This window comes from Monodelphis domestica, chromosome 2 (genome assembly GCF_027887165.1).
Source record: "Monodelphis domestica isolate mMonDom1 chromosome 2, mMonDom1.pri, whole genome shotgun sequence".
In the NCBI taxonomy this organism is placed as follows: domain Eukaryota; kingdom Metazoa; phylum Chordata; class Mammalia; order Didelphimorphia; family Didelphidae; genus Monodelphis; species Monodelphis domestica.
The window spans coordinates 533,176,570-533,197,535 of record NC_077228.1 but is presented as its reverse complement, the minus strand read 5'-3'; the positions used below and the strand labels follow the sequence as shown (position 1 = coordinate 533,197,535).

The 20,966-nt window shown below is 42.3% G+C and overlaps 1 protein-coding gene, 2 long non-coding RNA genes and 1 pseudogene across 9 annotated transcripts in view; 2 read left to right on the top strand and 2 right to left on the bottom strand.

Annotated features, from left to right (window-relative positions):
- LOC100025343 (zinc finger protein ZFP2-like) overlaps window positions 1-5,014 on the bottom strand; it is a 55,985-nt gene extending 50,971 nt beyond the window's left edge. For 2 of the 7 annotated variants that reach the window (XM_007486155.3, XM_056814393.1), the window contains exons 1-2: window positions 4,719-5,014; window positions 714-784 (exon numbers count right to left, since the gene is read on the bottom strand). In XM_007486155.3, the coding sequence (XP_007486217.2) occupies window positions 714-784; window positions 4,719-4,953 (306 nt within the window). In that variant the 5' untranslated portion in view covers window positions 4,954-5,014. The other 5 variants (XM_007486164.3, XM_016429745.2, XM_056814395.1 and 2 more) reach the window with 3 other exon arrangements.
- Window positions 4,948-16,483, top strand: LOC130456857 (uncharacterized). The gene is made up of 2 exons (XR_008915901.1): window positions 4,948-7,593; window positions 15,634-16,483. It is a non-coding gene; the product is annotated as an uncharacterized LOC130456857 (long non-coding RNA).
- Window positions 7,595-20,675, bottom strand: LOC130456855 (uncharacterized). Its single transcript, XR_008915899.1, has 3 exons — window positions 20,525-20,675; window positions 13,246-13,412; window positions 7,595-8,366 (listed from the first exon to the last, which is right to left on the bottom strand). It is a non-coding gene; the product is annotated as an uncharacterized LOC130456855 (long non-coding RNA).
- Window positions 13,940-16,483, top strand: LOC107651151 (PRELI domain containing protein 3B-like; annotated as a pseudogene).
- Window positions 20,676-20,966: the final 291 nt, after the last annotated feature.

The following is a 20,966-nucleotide window of genomic DNA, read 5'->3' as shown; positions in this document are numbered from 1 at the left end:
TTAAAAGGAAGAGGTTTAGGCCTCTGAAGAGTTCAGCTTTGGTAGCTGAGTTGGAGCTCGGACTAGTAGTAGTAGTTGGGTCTCTCTGAACACTAGAATCTTGCTTGGAACAAAATCTTGTGGTGAGTGATTAAAGACTAACTGGTCTCTCTTAAGGCTCAGGCCTAGGCCATGTTGGCCTAGGCCCTTTGTACTATATTTCTCTTATTCTCTCTCCTTTTTCTTAATTCCTTCATTTGTATTAATTAAAATCTCCATAAAATCGAGCTGACTTGGGTATATTTAATATTTGGGAATTTTCCCATGGCAACCACTTTATTTTTGCTATAAAATCAAGACACAAAAAATTTTTACAGTTTTGGCTACTCAGTCTTGAAACCATATTTTCACAGTCACAGTTTATGGCAACCACTGTTTTAACTGTAACAGTTTATGGCAACCACTCTTTTGTCTGTAACAGTCCTCTCCGACATGTGCCGGCATGCATGTCACAGGTTTGCCAACACAGCTTTATATTATGGAGATACTGTGGCTCTCATAATCCATACAACAACAATCAAAATAGCGAGACACTCTAGGGATGAAATACTGAGGCCTGAGTCTCAACATGAATTTGAGTGAGCAGAGACCAATGAAGTCAGGAAAGAAATGTTAGAAAAGAGAGGTTAAGGGAGGAGACAGGACAAAGGAGAAAGAGAGTAAGAGGAACTTACCTGAAACCTGGCAGCCAGGACTCCAGAAGTCCCTCCTTCCTTCTCCTCTATGCTGCTGACTTGGGGAAGAGCTATATCAGGAGAAACAGAGAGGGATAAGGAGAAGTCCTAGGCTAGGCCAATCCTGCTTTGTGGCTCCTAGACAAAGCCCTCACTAGCACCCTCAGTCCCCAAGCCCATCTGCATTGTCAATCCTTCTTAACAAATCACTCCTCTACCAAATTCTTGAAGCCTGGCTCATCTCACAATTCCTGCTGAAGAAAGCCATGACCATGTGTTTTGTCTAGGGTTCAATAACCCTCACCACTGCCCCTAGTAACTCTTTCCTTCACCTTTCCTGGTACCTTGTAGGGAAATCATAAATGCTGAATGACTGACTGAAGGAAACCATCTGGTGGAACTGGGTCAGAGTGTCCTGGGTCCTGAGCAGAGAAGAGAAGAGGAAAGGAAACAAGCTTGAGGGCTCCATGCTATGATGTTATCTCTTCCCTGCTGGATCATTCCTGCAGAAAGCTGCCAGTGAAGATGGGATTAACTGTGCCCTGTCCACTATTAGATTTAATCACCAGAAGCATATACTCCCCACTTATCCTTAAGTGGGGAAAGTCAGTGCTATATTGGGTGATGAATCAGAACCCACTATCGGGCCCCTGGGAAGTCCTAAACAAAACTTTAGCTGTAATTGGTCCACGTAAAATGGAAGTCACAGGAAGTGGTGAAAAGAAACGGTCTTTAAAAATGCCAAGAACTTCCTGTGAAGTCATCTTTCACCTTGAATTTGACCCTGGAGGAGCTCTGGCTGAGGACTGCTTCTATTAGGACTATATGGGGTTGAGTGAGAAAGGCTAACTCCTTTCCCTGATTTGTTCTGAGAGGTACTAGCCTCTGATAAAACTGCTCCAGCTAAGGACCTTGGACTGATCCTATTTTCTATTAGGACAACATCTGGGTGAGTAAAAAAGGCTGACTGCATTCCCTGGTTTTCCTGGAGGGAGGTACTAGCCTCTGGAGGGGCCTCTCACCTGGAGGAGGCCTCTGGGCTAAAACCTCTGTTAATTGACCCTCAGGCCCTCCAGCTGGGGCTTCTGGAGCCTTGCCATAGTAAAGCTAGGGCTTAAGCAATAGTAAAGCTGATTAATTTAATTTCTTACTCTACCCTCTTTCTCATTTCTCTACTTTCACTTTCCCTCTATTTTATGAATAAATTGCTTCAATTCATTGTGAATTGATTAATTCCTGGCAAACCACACTCTGATAAATTTAGTCGATCCCTTTTATTTTTAGCCTTTACATTCTGGCCATTACATTCCCCAGAGTGAAGGGTTAAAAGTTCTCTCACACTGGGAAGATTTCATTCTCCCACTGATGCTCCTGGAATTCTCACCCTTCTCCTGACATGTCAGGGTCAAAGCTCCCATGCTTGCCCATCCTTTTTGTTTTCTCATTGCTCTGACTTCACTCAAGTCCTTTCTGCCCAGCTGGGAGAAGGACTGGCTTCACTACTGCCCCGGAGCTGGATGAAAGGTTGCAGAGCAGGGATACTCTCCTGGGTTGGATTCCCTTCCTTGGGGGAAAATCCTACACCACCTTCTCCTTGCACTAAAGCTGAGGCCTGTAAAGAGATAATCATGTTACTTTGGGATCTGGGGACCAGATTCTTATTCCCAGCTGGGAACTGACCCTCTCTCTGAGGGCTGGGCTCCTGAGGACTCTGCTAGGAGCCACTGAGGCCAGAGAAAGGATGGAGATAGCAAGAGGGCCATGAAATCACAATCACAGTATTGGAAATCAGAAGCTGGACATGCAACTAGGCAGATCAGGAATTTCATTCATTTAAGAAACAAACTCACATAGGGGGCAGCTGGGTAGCTCAGTGGATTGAGAGCCAGGCCTAGAGACGGGAGGTCCTGGGTTCAAATCTGGCCTCAGCCACTTCCTAGCTGTGTGACCCTGGGCAAGTCACTTGACCCCCATTGCCTAGCCCTTACCACTCTTCTACCTTGGAGCCAATACACAGTATTGACTCCAAGATGGAAGGTGAGGGTTTAAAAAAAAAAGAAACAAACAAACTCACATCTCACATTGGGAAGGAAACAATGATTTGTGACTTTAAGGCAAGGATTAGCAATGTCAACACAATTTCGATACCCCTACTCAATTTAATCAGTAATTACTCATTTCAGTGCAATTTAATGGGAATCAGTGATTATAATTGGTGAGTTAAGCTAAACAAGAGGAAATTTGAGGTCCTTTTCTTAGTTAATACTGTAGGGAAAAGAGTTATGGAAGTTAGTAGTATGAACTCACAAAGGACTGGTGAGACTTTTCAGGTATCAAAAGATTTTATTAATTGTATTTGATCTATTAAAGAGATTCATGCTGTAGAAGTTAATTGTGTATTTGGGATTTATCTCAGCTTGTGAAGAGGAAGAAGGGAGAAGATGGAGGAAGGGAGGTTTGAGCCCAGCTGGGAATGGCTTTAGCTGCTAATACTTGAACTCATATTTGCATCCTGGAGGGAGCAGGGAACCAGTGGATGTTCTGGAGTGGGAGAGTGCCACAAAGCCCTTGGCTGGTTGTGTGCCTCAGAGGTGGTAAAGTCTTGGGACGAGGAGGCCCATCAGCGTCCTGAAGCACAGGAGGAGTTGGGTGTGTGGGGAAAGGAGGGGACAGAAATGAGACCGATGGTGGACACAGAAGGCAAAACCTGCCCAGTGCATGGAGGTGAAGGGGAAAGAGACAGAGGCACCACCCAGCATTCCAAAGCTGACCACCTGGCTGTCTGAGGTTCAGATGAGGATTTTTTATAAAGAGTTTCTGAGACTGAGAGGCAAAAGGGGTCCTCTGAGGTGTCTAGTGGCAGCCCCTGATTTTACGGATCAGGAAACTGAGTCCCAGGATGTGAACCCATGACCTCTACCTCCAGAGTCAGGGCTCCATTCTCTGACCCATGGAGTGGCACAGGATCAAGCTGAGCAGATTAAAGGGTGGAACCATCAGCCTGGAAGGCATGAAGACAGACTGAGATTTACCCAGAGGGACTGAAAAGATGGAGGAAGGAGATGCCAGGTCCCAGCCACTGAGGGGGCAGGAGGGGATGATGGTCCAGCAGAGGAGGCTAAGAAGAGGCAGGCAGTACCAATATGGCAGACCAGTCATTGGGAAGGGCTGAAAAAAGTGCCACAACAGTTGGTAATGAGAGGGAGGCCCACAGGGCTGGTGGAGGCTTGGACTGACCAGACAGTTCTGGGCATGTGTGAGGGCACCAGGAGTTGGGGAAGATGGAAGCTCTGAGATGGTGCACAAGTGTGGGCAGGGTGGCAGGGGAGACAGAGGGAAGGAGAACACCCACTCCTTCTGCACAGGGTACTGAGTGCAGGGTCAGGAGTTAGGGAGATCTGAGTTCAAATCCAGCCTTAGATATTTACTGGCTTCTATGACCCTGGGCAAATTACTTGCCTCCGTTTCTCCTTTAGCTGGAGAAAGAAATGGCCGGCTGCTCCATTATCTTTGCAAGAAAACCCTAAACAGGGTCATGAAGAGCGAGAAGAGACAGAAAAACCACTGAACAAGAGAAAGCTCCACTTCCCAGGGCTATGGAGGAAGCACTTACTACAGTGCCTGAACACAGAAGGGAAAGAGGCGGCTGGAAAGAAGTGAGAGGGACTTGGTGGGGAGAGGTCACACCCCAGCACTAACAGGGGAGGGAGAGGCCATGGGACAGGCTGGTCCTACGTAGGGTCTTCAAGGGAGCCTGGAGGGGGTTCCGTAGAGCGAGGACAGACAAAGGCACAGGGAGCAAAGATGAGGGTGGGAGAGGGGCAGTAGGAAACAGTTCTTCCAGGGAAGGAGGGGAGGTCTGCCCCTCCTGGAAGGGTGGGCACAACACCCTTCGCACGCGTCTGCACCCCCGGAGGTCCCCACCCAAGCACACAGAACCCATCCCACAGCCACCCACGGGTTCCCCTTCGCTCTCCCCTCCCCAAACCGCCTTCCCAAACTCACCCCGGAATTTATAGTGAAGAGGGGGAGGGGAAAGCCAACTGGGTTGCGCGTGCGCACTGCAATCCTCACCCCACGACTGACAGGGCGGTGGGCATTCCTGCCCTCCCTCTCCCACGGACTCTGCAAGCTTCCCTAGCATGGAGAAGTCCAAGCTCAGAGCTGGAATACGCATGTGCACTCCTCCCGGAATCTCGCTCACGTGACTCTGCGAGCTTCCGTTGTAGGGCAGGGCCATAGCAGGCTACAAGGACAGCCAGATGAAGCACTACCATAATGCACCGCCCCGCGACCAGACTTCAGTGGGCATTCTGGGAAAAAGAGTTTCAGTCCCGCCTCCATTTCCCCGCCCACCCTCAGCCTCCTTCTAGCCCCGCAGTGCCTTTCCCCTCCGCTCTTCCCCTTCCTTCTTGGCAGGAGAACGAAGGCTTTGTCCTATTCGATTTATCTCTAGCTTAGATTCTCTGACTTTGATTAAGAAGGTTAAGGAGGAATGTAATTGGCCAAATCAAGATCCTGTCCAGCCTCAGACCTCAGTTTCCTCCTCTGTAAAAAGGGCAGGTTCGGCTTCTTGACCACAAGCATCCCTGAGCCTTCAGGCTGGTGCCCCACGTTCTTGCCTGAGAGTCTGAATGGGAAGGATGGAGTTACAGCCACCGAGACCCTTGGATTGTTGCACCGGACCCGTGTACCGGCCCCTCTTCAGCCCTGCGGGTCCTCACCCGCTCTAACCCCTGTAGACCCGGCTCCTGCCTGGTCTCTCTGGCAGAGCGGCAGAGGCCCCCAACATCACTAGCACGAGGGGGTCCCTCAGGCTCCCACGGAGAACGACCCTTCCCCGCCGGCTCCCTTGGGCCCAGGCATCCGGCCTCACGCCTGTTCTCTGCTTTCACTAAAGATGGTCACCACGGACGCTGGTCCTGAAGCCCCGAGGACCTACTGCTGCGACAGAGGAAGGGTCCGAGTCCAGATTCGAGCCCAGGAACCCCCCCCCCCTTCCCCGCCCTAGGCCTGGCACTCCCTACTGAGCCTCCCAGCCTCCCCCTAAAGATAAATGTTAAAAAAAAGAAATAAGAAATGGCCCTTCCAAAGAGCAAATCCTTTATAGCTGAGGTCAGTACAAAAAGGGTGCCGTCATTGGTCACGTGCCCTCAGATAACGCCACAGAAAAGATCCGCTGAAAAGTGATCCGGAGGAAATGACATCCTGCTCCCAGGAGAACAATCAGCACCAAAGGGCTTAATATCCGGGTAGAGAGGATGGAGAGTGCAGACTGGGTGAAAGGAAAGTCGGGGAGCCCACGTGCCTGGTAACCTGGACAGAGCACGTCCCAGCTTGGGCTTGGAACTCAAGGCTTCGCCCCCCCCTCCCCCCCCTTAGCTTGCAATGGACAAAGACTGCCCTGCCTGGGCTCCAGGTTGGCAAGGATCCATGGGATTGGAGTGAAACTCTGCCCATGAGGGCATCCTGCAGTGGGAAGCTAATGGCGTTCTGAAATGACTGATTCTGCCCATTCGCGTCTGTAGATTTTCTCACTGCAAAGCTCAGCCTTTCTGGGGAAGAAACTCAGAAGCAAAGATCCACTGGTGATGGTGCCTGTGATGTACAGCAGAGAGTCCACACTGGAGGGAAACCCTAGGAATGTAATCTGTATGGTAAAACATTCACCCGGAGGCCCAGGCTTACTGTGCACCAGAGTATCTCCATGGGGAGAAAACTTGGGAATGATATCGCTGAGGAAAAACTGTCTGAAGCAGGTCTCTCTCTCTGCCTCTCTGTCTCTGTCTCCCTCTCTCTGTCTCTGTCTCTGTCTCTGTCTCTGTGTCTCTGTCTCCCCCCTCTATCTGTCTCCCTCTCTCTGTCTCTCTTTGTCTCTGTGTCTCTCTGGGTCTCCCCCTCTATCTGTCTCCCTCTTTGTGTCTCTCTGTCTCTGCTTCCCTCTCTCTTGTCTTCCCCTCTCTCTGTCTGTCTCTCTTTTTAAACCCTTACCTTCTATCTGAGAATCACTACTGAGGGGGCAGCTAGGTGGCTCAGGCATTATAAAGCCACGCCTGAACAGGAGAGGTCCTCAGATCCAATCTGACCTCAGACACTTCCTAACTGGGTGACCCTGAGCAAATCACTAAACCCTTGTTGCCTAGTCCTCACTGCTCTTCTGCCTTGGAACGAGTAATCAGTACTTTAGTGCTTATCCTTTTTTTTTTTTACATAAATACTTACTATAGAAGCAATACAAAGTATTAGATCTAAGGCAGAAGAGTAGTAAGGGCTAGGCAATTAGGGCTAAGGGATTCGCTCAGAGTCACACTTACATCCCTCCTTAACCTTCTCCTTCTTTTTTAAACACTTACCTTCTGTCTTGGAGTCAATACTGTGTGTTGGCTATGGGCTGGTATGGGCTAGGCAATGGGGGTCAAGCGAATTGTCCAGGGTCACACAGCTGGGAAGTGTCTGAGGCAACATTTGAACCTAGGACCTCCTGTCTTTAGGCTTGGCTCTCAATCCACTGAGCTACCCATCTGCCCCCACCTCCTTAACCTGCTTAATGTCAGAGAATCCAAGCTGGAGCTAAACTTTTCGAATGTTATCAGTATGGAAAATCTGTCAGCTATCAGAAGAATAGTGGTATCCATCTGAGCATCCAAGCTAGAGAGAATCCTTTTGAATGTAATCATTGTGAAAAGGCTGGACATAGGTACAGTCTTTCTGTACTTCATCAGAGAATCTACACTATAGAAAAATTTCATGACTGAAATCAATGTTAGAAGTCCTTTACAAAGAAGGTTGGTTTTACTATATATTACCATGATGGTAAACCTATGACACATTGTAGGATTTGAGAAAATCCCCCAAGAATGGAGACACGGAGACAATGCAAGTAAGCAAAAGATAACTGTTTATTTACTAGCACACTAGGTGCTAGGGCTCCCCCAAAGAAGGAGCCCTGCTGGCTTGGCCAGGGGAACACTTTTATAGTTTTGGGGGCTAGCGTGAAATGTTGAACAATAGGATGTCTAGATTTGGCAGTTGCAGCTAGCTGAGGTGTTCACAATACAGGGACTATCTGCTTAGTTGCTGGAACGGTTATGCTGACTTGGGCAAGAGTTTACCCCTGGCCCCTAGAGGGAGGTTGTTCTGACCTCCATCATTACCCATTTCTTCTACTGTACATGAGGAATCTTCCTCAGGCGACCATATCCTCATAAGGGGAGTCAGAGTTTAATATTTCTGGTGACAGACCATAGTTGGACAGTATTAATGTGATCCTTGAGAAAGGCCACTAGGCTACTAGGAAATTAGGAATGTATGGAACTGGCCCCAGATGATTAGCATAAAAGCAAAGAATCCTTAGGCTAGCAGTCACAATGATGCAAGGGATCAGAAGAATTTCATGACAATAGTTTGCCCAAGTTTCTGGAGGTACAATGCCCATATCATCTCCCCCCTCTCCAAATATCTAAGGAAAGGGGGGCAATGGTCTCAGTATTCTGTGCCTTCTTCAGAGCTGAGAATGGTTGTAGAGCTGTCCTTGCCTATTGTCAGGAGAGAGATATTGACTGTAGGCAATGTCCAGGGCTTCAGGCTGGGATGGTTGCTGAGCTTCCAGTGTCATCTGGGTGAGTCCCATGAGTGCTTCCACCCTAGAAGCAACTAAAGAAGTGACACAGTTACAAATGCAATGTCCACAAATCCCACAGGGGAGCAGCCAAAACTTGAACAGGGAAGGGAAAGGCTGTGGACACAGGGTCTTTAAGGGTGTGTCCTCAGTGAATCCCTGGGTCCTAAGTAGGTGGGGACCTGCTTGGAGATCTAACTGCTTCCCCCAATTTGCAGACAGGTCACAAGGGGGAGAGTCAGCCCTTAAAGTAGAAGTGTAGAAACCAAGACTGGGGAAAACATTAGAACACCAGATAGAAACAGAGAAGCCAATAGACTCCATCTTCAGAAATTATCTTCTGACAGGAATAGATCCCTTTAGGAAATCGGATTCCTGAGTTGTCTGGAGAATTGGTATGTGATGTTTCTGTTAAAGAATATCCTTTTGCAAAGTACACATTACCTATAAACGACTATAAACATTTGACTAACAATATTTTACAGATGTATTTCCTCACCCCACATTCTGGGGGAATTTTAAGAAAACTTTGAGCTATATTTCCAAGCTCAAAATCCATACCTCAACTGTGGTAAATTAAGGCTACAAATACAAGCCATCTATGAATGAACTTCACCTGTTTCTCAAAGTATGTTCCATAAAAATTTAAGAATTTTCAATTATTAGGAATGGGTGTTGTATTTTATCAAAGGCATTTTCTGCATCTATTGAGATAATCATGTGATTTTTGTCCGTTTGCTTCTTAATATGGTCAATTATGTGGATGGTTTTCCTAATATTAAACCATCATTGCATTCCTGGTATGAACCCTACCTGATCATAGTGGATAACCCTTGTGATGACTTGCTGGAGTCTTTTTGCTAGTATCCTTTTTAAGATTTTTGCATCTATATTCATTAGGGAGATTGCCTTATAGTTTTCTTTCTCTGCTTTTAATCTGTCTGGCTTTGGGATCAGTACCATGTTTGTGTCATAAAAAGAATTTGGTAGAACCCCTTCTTGGCTTATTCTGTCAAATAGTTTGTATAATATTGGGATTAATTGTTCTTTGAATGTTTGATAGAATTCATTTGTGAATCCATCTGGACCTGGGGATTTTTTCTAAGGCAGTTCTTTGATAGCTTGTTCAATTTCTTTTTCTGATATGGGGTTGTTTAGATGATTTACTTCTTCCTCTTTTAGTCTAGGCAAATCATATTTTTTAACTATTCATCCATATCACCTAGATTGCCATATTTATTGCCATTTAATTGGGCATGGTAGTTTTTAATGATTGCCTTAATTTCCTCTTCATTAGAGGTGGGGTCTCCCTTTTCATCTTGGATACTGTCAATTTGTTTTTTTTTCTTTCCTTTTTTTAATTAGACTGACTAGTACTTTGTCTATTTTATTTGTTTTTTTCAAAGTACCAGCTTCTAGTCTAATTTATTAAATCAATAGTTCTTTGACTTCCAATTTTATTGATTTCTCCTTTGATTTTTAGAATCTCTAATTTAGTCTTCATCTGAGGATTTTTAATTTGTTCACTTTCTAGTTTTTTAATTTGCATGTCCAATTCATTGACCTCTGCCCTTCTTAATTTGTTTATATATGAACTCAAGGATATAAATTTCCCCCTGAGTACTCCTTTAGCTGCATCCCATAGGTTTTGAAAGGATGTCTCACCATTGTAGTTTTCTTCAATGAAGTTATTGATTGTTTCTACGATTTGTTCTTTAACTAGCCGGTTTTGGAGAATCATGTTGTTTAATATACAATTAATTTTTTATTTATCTCTCCATATACTCTTACTAATTATTATTTTCATTGCATTGTGGTCTGAGAAGGTTGAATTTATTATTTCTTCCCTTTTGTACTTGTTTGCAAAGTTTTTATGCCCTAATACATGGTCAATTTTTGTGAATGTACCATGTGCTGCTGAAAAGAAGGTATATTCCTTTTTGTCCCTATTTATTTTTCTCCACATGTCTACTAACTCTAATTTTTCTAAGATTTCATTCACTTCTCTCACCTCTTTCTTATTTTTTTTTTATTTATCTAATTCAGATAGAGGAAGGTTCAGATCTCCCACTAGTATAGTTTTTCTGTCTATTTAATCCTTGAGCTCCTCTAGTTTCTCCTTTAGAAATTTGAATGCTATGCCATTTGGTTCATACATATTGAGTACAGATATTTCCTCATTGTCTATACTGCCTTTTATCAGGATGTAGTTATCTTCCCTATCTCTTTTAACTAGATTTATTTTTACTTTGGCTTTGTCAGATATCATGATTGCAACTCCTGCCTTCTTTTTATCAGTTGATGCCCAATACATTTGGCTCCATCCTCTTACTTTATCCCTATGAGTATCTACCTTCCTCATGTGTATTTCCTGCAGACAGTATATGTTAGGGTTTTGGATTCTAATCCACTCTGCTATTTGCTTGCATTTTTTAGGTGAGTTAATTCCATTCACATTCAGAGTTATGATTACTAGCTGTGTATTTCCCAGCATTTTGATTTCTACTCCTGGTCCTGCCTTTTCTTCTTTCACTACTTCCTTCTATACCAGTGTTGGTTTATAATCAGTCCCCCTAGTTCCCACACTTATTTTACTTCCCTTTCTACCCCCATCCCTTCTTATTACCCCCCTTATTTTCCTCTGTAATCTTTTTAAAATTCCCCCCCACCCTCTCCCTTCCTTGTACTACTTCCCTCCCCACCAGTCCGTTTTTTACCCTTCTACTCCCCTATATGGCGCAAATCTATTCTCTGCCCCAGTGGATTGGGTTGTTCTTCCCTCTTTGGGTCAGTTTCAAAGCACGTAAGAATTGAGTATTTCCTATCTCCAACCTCTTTACCCTTCCAGTGTATCAATGTTCTCCCCCCTTCCACCATGAGCTACTTTGTGGCATATCAATTTACCCCCATTTGTTTCTTTTCCCATTTCTTTTAGTATTAGCCTCTTTTTTTTAGTTCTGGTTTTATATATATATGTATGTGTGTATGTATGTATGTATGTATATATATGTATGTGTGTATGTATGTATGTATATACATACAGATACACACATGTATATGTATTTATGCATGCATATATCTATATACCTATTTTTGTCTTGTCCTTTCGTCCTATACAGTTTGTCACTGTTCCCTCTAAGTGTAATTCTTCTAGCTGCCCAGGTGATAGCAACAGTTTTTAAGCATTACCAATGACCCATTTTCTTATAGGGATACTTATTGTAACTTATTGAGTCTCTTAAATTTTTTTTGTTGTTGTTTTGTTTTTCTTTTCCCCTCTTTTTTAATTACCTTTTGATGATTCTCTTCAGTTCTGTGCTTGGACATCAAATTTTCTGTTCAGGTCTGGTCTTTTCTTTATGAATGCTTGGAATTCTTCTATTGTGTTGAATGCCCATACTTTCCCCTATAAGAATATAGTCAGTTTTGATGGGTATTTGATTCTTGGTTGTAGATCTAGTTCCCTTGCTTTCTGGAATATCTTATTCCATGCCTTTCGGTCCTTCAGTGTGGATGCAGCCAGATCCTGAGTTATCCTCACTGTGTTTCTGTGGTATCTGAATGGCTTCTTCTTGGCAGCTTGTAATATCTTTTCTTTGGTCTAATAGTTTTTGAGCTTGGCTATAACATTCCTGGGTGTTGTCAGTTGGGGATTAAATACAGGAGGTGATCTGTGGATTCTTTCAATCTCCACTTTCCCCTCTTGTTCTAGGATATCAGGACAGTTTTCCTGAATAATATCCTCTAGTATTATGTCCAGGCTTTTTCTTTTGTCATGGTCTTCTGATAGACCTATGATTCTTAAATTGTCTCTTCTTGAACAATTTTCTAAATGATCTGTTTTGTGAATCAGATGCTTCATAATTTTCTCAATTTTTTCATTCTTTTGATTTTGTTTTATAGTGTCCTGCTGCCTTGTGAGGTCACTTAATTCCAGTTGTATTCTGGTTCTTAAAGACTGGATTTCATCCCTGGCTTTTTGTTCATCCCTCTCCTTCTGGTCTGACTTTCTTTGGGGGTCATCATTCATCCTTTTCACCTCATCTTTCATCTCCTTTGCCTCATTTTCCAGCTGGTTGATTTTGGCTTTCCAGACAGTATTTTCTCATTTTAGTTCAAGTGCCTCTGTTTCCAGATGACTTATCTTAATTTTTAAGTTCTTTTCCCAATTGTCTTCAGCCTCTCTTAATTGTGTTTTGAGTTCTTCCACAGCCTGTCCAATTCGCTGGGATTTCTGGTTTATCATCCACTGATCTGTTCCATTTGCTGAGTAGAAGCTGTCTATTGTAGTTTCCTTCTTCTTTTTCTGTTGTTTGCTTAAATTCACCCCTTCTTTACTCCCCGTATTTGTCTGTGCTCTTGCTCCTCTCATTTTTTTTTGGTTTGGGGGCTTCTGTCAGTCTCCCCTTCTTGGAGCTTTAACAGGAGATCTCTTGGTGTCTCTGGTGGAGGTTTGTTGGGGTTTGAGCTTCCCTGTCCTCTGGAGGCTTTTGATTGGATTAAAGTCCAGCAGTCAATGAAGATGGATGTGGAGCCTGGGCTTCACTGAGTTCTGGAGACTTTTGATGGGATTAAGTTCAGTTTAGTTGGGCTGGGTGTGCTTTGAGCCCAAAACTTCCTGGAAGGCTGGAGCAAATATGGAGGATCTCCACAGCTCTGGCCAGGCTGCCAGGTCTATGCTCCATCTCTAGCTCCTTCCCTGCCATCTGTGTTGGACACTCTAAACTTATCATAGCCCTGGTTGCAATGTACTCCCTCCAGACCAACACCTTTGCCCACCCAGAAGTTCCCACTGCTGCTGGAGTCTGGGAGTCTCAGTGCTCTAGGTAGGAGGAGGGATGGGTCCTGGGACCCTCCTTCTGTCTTCCCCTTAAACCTGAGTGTTCTCATGTTCTGGCTTTTTGGGGGGCTTACCTTTTGAATTAAGTCCAGGAGGAGGGTTCCTTGGCTCTGTCTTGTTGTTAAGTTTGTTTTTCATTCCTCTGGGAGCATTCAGTTTATGATTGGTTAGGAAGGGTATTCAGAGGTCTGAACTTCTCCTCCTTCTAGGCTGCCATCTTGACTCCGCCTGCAGAAAAAGCCTTTGACAAAATACAACACTCATTACTATTGAAAACACTAGAAAGTATAGGAATAGAAGGGCCTTTCCTAAAAATAATAAACAGTATATATCTAAAACCTTCAGCAAACATCATCTGCAATGGGGATAAACTCAAAGCCTTCCCAATAAGATCAGGAGTGAAACAAGGATGCCCATTATCACCTTTACTATTTAATATTGTACTAGAAACACTAGCAGTAGCAAGTAGAGAAGAAAAAGAAATTGAAGGTATTAAAATAGGCTATGAGGTGACCAAGTTATCACTCTTTGCAGATGATATGATGATTTACTTAAAGAATCCTAGACAATCAAGCAAAAAGCTAGTCAAAAAAATCAACAACTTTAGCAAAGTTGCACGATACAAAATAAACCCGCATAAGTCATCAGCATTTTTATATATCTCCTACTCAGTTCAGTGGCAAGAATTAGAAAGAGGGCTGGCAAGTGGAAGAGGGGTTGTGTTCCCTCTTTTATCCTATTATCCCTTAGTGCCGCTCAGACATTGTGCTGGTTGCTGGCACCATGAAAATTTGGACATCGGAGCACGTTTTTGACCACCCTTGAGAAACAGTTACAACAGCTGCTATGCAGAAATATCCAAATCCTATGAATCCAAGTGTAGTTGGAGTTGATGTATTAGCTAGACATATAGATCCCACTGGAAAATTGCATAGCCATAGACTTCTTAGCACAGAGTGGGGAATGTCTTCTATTGTAAAATCGCTTATCGGTGCAGCAAGAACTAAAACATATGTACAAGAACATTCTGTAGTTGATCCTGTAGAGAAAACAATGGAACTTAAATGCACTAATATTTCATTTACAATTATATTGTATATATATATATATACATAATATATATATAATAAATATATATATAATTTACAATTATATATTACAAAATATTACATTTGGTTTCAGTAGATGAGAGACATATATAAACCACATCCTCAAGAACCAGGAAAAACCATTTTGACTCAAGAAGCCATTATCACTGTGAAAGGAGTAAGCCTTAGTAGTTATCTAGAAGGACTGATGGAAAGTACAATATCATCTAATGCTAATAAAGGCCGTGAAGCAATGGAGTGGGTAATTAACAAATTAAATGCTGAGATTGAAGAGTTGACAGCTTCAGCAAAAGGAAACTAAGGACACTAATGGCAGCGGCAGCATTTGTAGAGAAATGATAATGGCTATTTATATGAAACATTAATAGATCCACCAGGGTCTCTCCAAGCTGGTAACATATTTATTCGTATTTGTTATTTAAGAGGCATATATGTATTTTAGATAGGTATTCAATTAGCTTGGAGGAAGGCTGCAACTTTTGAGGGAAAGGTGCAGGGCTTCCAAACACATGGGATCAACTGGAATCAACATAATCGAAAAATACCACCCAATATCAAGTTTCCAATTTTCTTGAAGATTTAAGGATATTTCAAATGGATACTTTGACCAGAAACTAGCATGTTGAATATCTCCATAAGATTGAATTTTACAGCATTTAATTCATGAGACTATCCGGTTTTGGACCAACTCCAAAAAAAAGCAGAGATACCTTTTTAAGCATGATTGCCCAAGCAATTTTCATGTTCTAATAATTTCCTTTGGAAAGAAGAATATATTACTTGAAATCCAAATGCAGGCCTTTAATCTGTACAAAAAGTAACTAGCTTTAAAAAACTATGACATTCTGAACTGGTATTTAAGTGATATTTTTTTAATTTTATAATATTTTATTTGATCATTTCCAAGCTTAAGTGATATTTTTGTAATGAACACTATAATTAAAATAATATGACTCCCAATTTAAACTTGATTGCATTATTTTACAAAGTATTGATTTGCCAAAATTTTGTGATTTAATAGTCATGATCTATCTTAATTTTTGCACTTGAGGAAATATATGTGATTTAGAATACTGAATTCTGGACAGGTGATGTTCACTTTGATATTTGAAAAGGAACAAAAATGAAAAAGTTATTACCTGAATTTAGGAGCATCATAAAATTTAAGCTACAACAGCTATTTGCATCTTTTAAGCATTTCATATAATGCTTAATTAACTTGTACAAAAATGACTGAATCATGCATCAATAATTGGTACAGCATGATACGTCAAACCATTTAACTGCAAAATAGCTAATGGCATATTTTTATTGTTTTTCTATTTATTTCTATTTATTGCTTCGGTGGAACAGGAGGAAGAAACCAACAAGAAAGTTCAACGGCTGAGATGGCGATGCAGCAAGGCACTGTGGAGTGCTTAGGGCGTGATGGAGCACAAAAGACAACACGGCCATCCAATGCAGCTGAGGAAGTCTCCAGGTGTAACGACTTTTCGTGCCACTGGACCCAGGCTTCCAACGCCGAGAGAGTGGGACTGTCTCTGTGCATCCACTCATCCACTTAAATCTTCATGCACAGGTGTCTTTGTGCACAAAAACGCACAAAGACAATTGTCATCCTCAGTTTGAGAGACAACCAACAACAACAATAATCCTATGGTGCCACTGCCAAAAGAAGGAACTTAACCACAGCTAAACCACTAAGAGAAGACTACACTGAACCTTTTATTTGTGGGAAGTATTCCTTTTGGCACAAGATGGCCCTGTAATACAGAAAAACTCTTTCAGAAAATGCTATATTTTGTTTAATATTTCCAAGCAGATAATTACTAACTGCTAAGCAGTATTTTCTGATTCTTTTAATTCTGTAATACTAGTTGCATATGGAGTATTCTAAAAGATAGTTGGAGCTTGCCTTTAAGTGTTCTTAACCTAAATTGGAACTTCTGTAAAGATTTCCTACACTCTAAAGGTTTCCAATACAAAAACTAGTATGTATATACATAAGCCACAGAAACATACGTTTACCAAACTATTTAAAAATGAATATTTTTTCTATTTAAAATATTGTTTAGCTTGAGACTTTGTTAGTACATTTGTAAAAGCAACTCAGATCCATTAAGGTTTATAATTATTTTTTGTAACAGGGGATTGTTTGTACAACTGAAATGGCACTTACAGTAAATGTTAATACTTGATAAAAGTTGGCTGTGTATAGTTTCTGTACATTGGACTTGTTCAGAAAAAAAGTGTAATGAATGCTCTAATGATAAAATATTTCTAAACCAAAAAAAAAAGAATTAGAAAAAGAAAGTCCATTTAAAGTCACCCGAGACAATATAAAATACTTAGGAATCTATCTGCCGAGACAAACACAGGAACTATATGAACATAACTACAAAGCACTCTCCACACAATTAAAACTAGACCTAAACAATTGGAAAAATATTGATTGCTCATGGGTGGGACGAGCTAACATAATAAAAATGACCATCCTACCCAAACTTATCTATGTATTTAGTGCCATACCCATTGAACTTCCAAAAAACTTTTTTACTGAATTAGAAAAAAACCATAACAAAGTTCATTTGGAATAACAAAGAATCAAGGATATCCAGGGAAATAATGAAAAAAAAATACAAAGGAAGATGGCCTTGCAGTCCCAGATTTCAAACAATATTACAAAGCAGCAGTCATCAAAACAATTTGGTCCTGGTTAAGAAATAGAAAGTCAGATCAGTGGAATAGACTGGGGGCAAGCGACCTCAGCAAGACAGTATATGACAAACCCAAAGATCCCAGGTTTGGGGACAAAAATCCACTATTTGATAAAAATTGCTGGGAACATTGGAAGACAGTGTGGGAGAGATTAGGTTTGGATCAACACCTCACACCCTACACCAAGATAAACTCAGAATGGGTGAATGATCTGAACATAAAGAAGGAAACTATAAGTAAATTAGGTGAACACAGAATAGTATACATGTCAGACCTTTGGGAAGGGAAAGATTTTAAAACCAAGCACGACTTAGAGTCACAAAATGTAAAATAAATAATTTTTGTACATCAAATTAAAAAGTTTCTGTACAAACAAAACCAATGTAACTAAAATTAGAAGGAGGCAACAAATTGGAAAACAATCTCCATAACAAAAACCTCTGACAAAGGTCTAATTACTCAAATTTATAAAGAGTTAAACCAGTTGTACAAAAAAATCAAGCCATTCTCCAATTGAGAAATGGGCAAGGGACATGAACAGGCAGTTCTCAGCCAAAAAAATCAAAACTATTAATAAGCACATGAAAAAGTGTTCTAAATCTCTTATAATCAGAGAGATGCAAATCAAAACAACTCTGAGGTATCACCTCACACCTAGCACATTGGCCAACATGACAGAAAAGGAAAGTAATGAATGCTGGAGGGGATATAGCAAAGAGGGAACACTAGTTCATTGCTGGTGGACTTGTGAATTGATCCAATCATTCTGGAGGGCAATTTAGAACTATGCCCAAAGGGCAATAAAAGACTATCTGCCCTTTGATCCAGCCATAGCACTGCTGGGCTTGTACCCCAAAGAGATAATAAGGAAAAAGACTTGTACAAGAATATTCATAGCTGCACTCTTTGTGGTGGCCAAAAATTGGAAAATGAGGGGATGCCCCTCAATTGGGGAATGGCTGAACAAACTATGGTATATGTTGGTGATGGAATACTATTGCACTAAAAGGAATAATAAAGTGGAGCAATTCCATGGAGACTGGAACAACCTCCAGGAAGTGAGGCAGAGTGAAAGGAGCAGAACCAGGAGAACATTGTACACAGAGACTGATACACTGTGGTTCAATCGAATGTAATGGACTTCTCCATTAATGGCTTTACAATGTCCCTGAACAATCTGCAGGGATATATGAGAAGAAAAAAAGCTATCCTCAAGCAGAGGACAAACTGTGGGAGTAAAAACACTGAGGAAAAGCAACTGTTTGACTACAGGGTTAGAGGGGATATGATTGAGGAGAGATGCTAAATGAGCACCCTAATGCAAATACCAACAACAAGGAAATGGGTTCAGAGCAAGGACACATGTGATACCCAGTGGAATCGTGCTATGGTTAGGGTAGGGGTGGTGGGAGGAGGGGGGGAGGAAAAGAAAATGATCTGTGTTTCCAGTGAATAATGTGTGAAAATGACCAAATAAAATAATGTTAAAAAAAAGAATTTTTAATCATTAAGGTTGTTTGAGGGAATGGAAACTAATTTTTCAATTTGCATTATGTGCTGATTATGGGAATTGGTCACAAAGGAAAAGGCCAACAGGGAAAATATTTCCTCATGTTCCAAGGGACACAGTGAGGGCTTCCCTTACAGGCCAAAGCTATCATTGGCTCATGTCATCATTGTATCACTCAAGGACCTAGATGGTCAGAAAATGTCCATGAGCCCAGACTATGCCTCTGTAACCATCCCAGGACATTCTCTGTCCTTTGTGTATTTTGTCTTCATTAGATACCAGAAGCCTTCTTTTCCCTTAAAAGACAATTCTCACCCTTTACAGCTCATAGAAATTCTGCTTACCAGCAGTCCAGAAACAAAATTCCATACCCTAAAACAAGCTTTTTATATCCCTACAAGGCTGATCACTCAATTATTTGTATGCATTTTGGCAATAATTTACATATCACTCAACTCATTTTAACACTCTGGACATGGAATGTTTGTAGTAAGGTTCGACAGCTTTCAAACAAGCCACTTGGTCGGACCCCCTTTTGCTTTCTTGAGCATCTTAAAACCTCCGACATATACAATTAAGATATATGCATCTTTAAGTTCTATCACACAGTGGTTGTCAACTCTGTGAGGTCCCTATTTCAGTCCCTACCTATCAGTGTGAAACAATTATAAGCACATCTTTCTCCTTCTTGAGTGCTCTCCTTGTGAGCAATTTATCCTAAGGCTGCTTGCCTCAATTCCCTCTGTGTGTCAGGCTGGCTATCAATCACATTTTGACAATTCTCAAATTCACCGAAACCATTATGCATTGAACAATCTAACAAAACAAATTTCTAACTGAGTTTTGTTGTGCTCAATAAAATCTGGCTAACATTTCACATTTAACTGACAAACAGTTACCACAATAAATGAAATTACATTTGAACCATATAAAAATCAATAGTAATCCTCCCACATTGTATGCATCAACCCTTAGAATTAATCTTAAGTGAAAAGTGCCTTTAAGTGTGAACTGTTCAGAATCAACCCTCCTCTCTCTGCAGCAGAGAGGGAGGCTGATCTGATCAGTGAACTGATAGCTTCCAGATTGCCTATTTTTCTTATCATCTCTGCCTGGATTTCTCAGCGGGTCCTTGCCTTAAAATCCAAGCAAAGAGTAAGGGGCTTCTACCCATATTATGCCATCTTTCTTGTAATGTATGTCCAATTGCCACCTGCTGTTAGAATTGACGGTATCAAAAAGCCAGTTTCCTCAATTTTTTTGATGGTGCTCAGCTATTTAACATGAGAGAAAACAGGTAAAATAAACAAACAAAAAACCCCTGGAACCATCTGCCCAACTGTTCCGGATGAGGAGGGCTGGGGTTGTTCTTGGGGGTTAGGGGAAATGGGCCTGCCTCATCCCCTTGTCCGATGTGTAGGAAGGAGGGTAGGTTATGGAGGCGGTGGAGATGCCTCAGAATTCACAGGCACGGCCTTATTGGCATCAGGAGGAAGGGGAAGGGGAAACCCAGGGACGTAATGGGGCGGGGGTAATGGAGGGTCTGGGGATGGTGAGGATTTGGGGTTGGTGTCTTGGCCACCAGGATGGTAGAGGGGCTGGCAGCCAACACCAGGGGACTGACCCAGGGAGAGGGGTCCAAGGCCAGGTCCTGCCAGGTCAGGATATATGACATTTGATCCGGATGGCCATTAGGACCGGGATCCAGGACCAGGGTACGGACAGAACTCACAACCTCCTTATTTCAGGTCCCTCCCCTGGGCCATCTGACACCGAGAGAGGCCATTCTTACTCACAAAAGCTTTGGAATTTAGCCCTTTTCATCTCCACAGAAAGATCGTGAGCCCTGACTTTTAAGTCGGGCCAATGAGCTAAAACTAGGAGCAGGGGAGTAGAGGGAACCTGGCCCATTTTTAGGGCCACAGAGATACAGATAACAAAAATAACAAGACAGATAAAGAGACAGACAGCAAGTTCTCCAGAGAAACAGAAAAAGACGAGGGTCTCTTATTTTACCAATTGTCAATTATGTTGGTTTGACTGACGAAACTCAGTTTGCCAGTCTGGGTTAACCCAGAAATCTAGTTCCTGCATGTTCACGAATCTCGCAGCTGGGCCCCAAGCCTCAAGGGACTCCAACCCCTGTAACCAAGGTCCAACCTCGGTGCTCTAGTTCCAAACTAGGCAGAGGGACTCTAATCCCCTGTGTTCCGGGAAAAAGTTCCAAACAAGAATTCCTGACCCCCCCCTCATTCCGGGCAGAAATCCTTTGGGCAAAAAACAACAAACAAGAATTTTTGGCCCCCCCTATAAATCTTGAAATTTCTCAGACTTGTGAATGTTAAAAATTTCCCCATTGGGGAATTCTCCATTGGAACAATTCTCTACTGGGAACATTCCCCATTTGGACAGTGAGGACTCTACTTGGATCAGAAATGGGAGGACCTCTACTCCACCC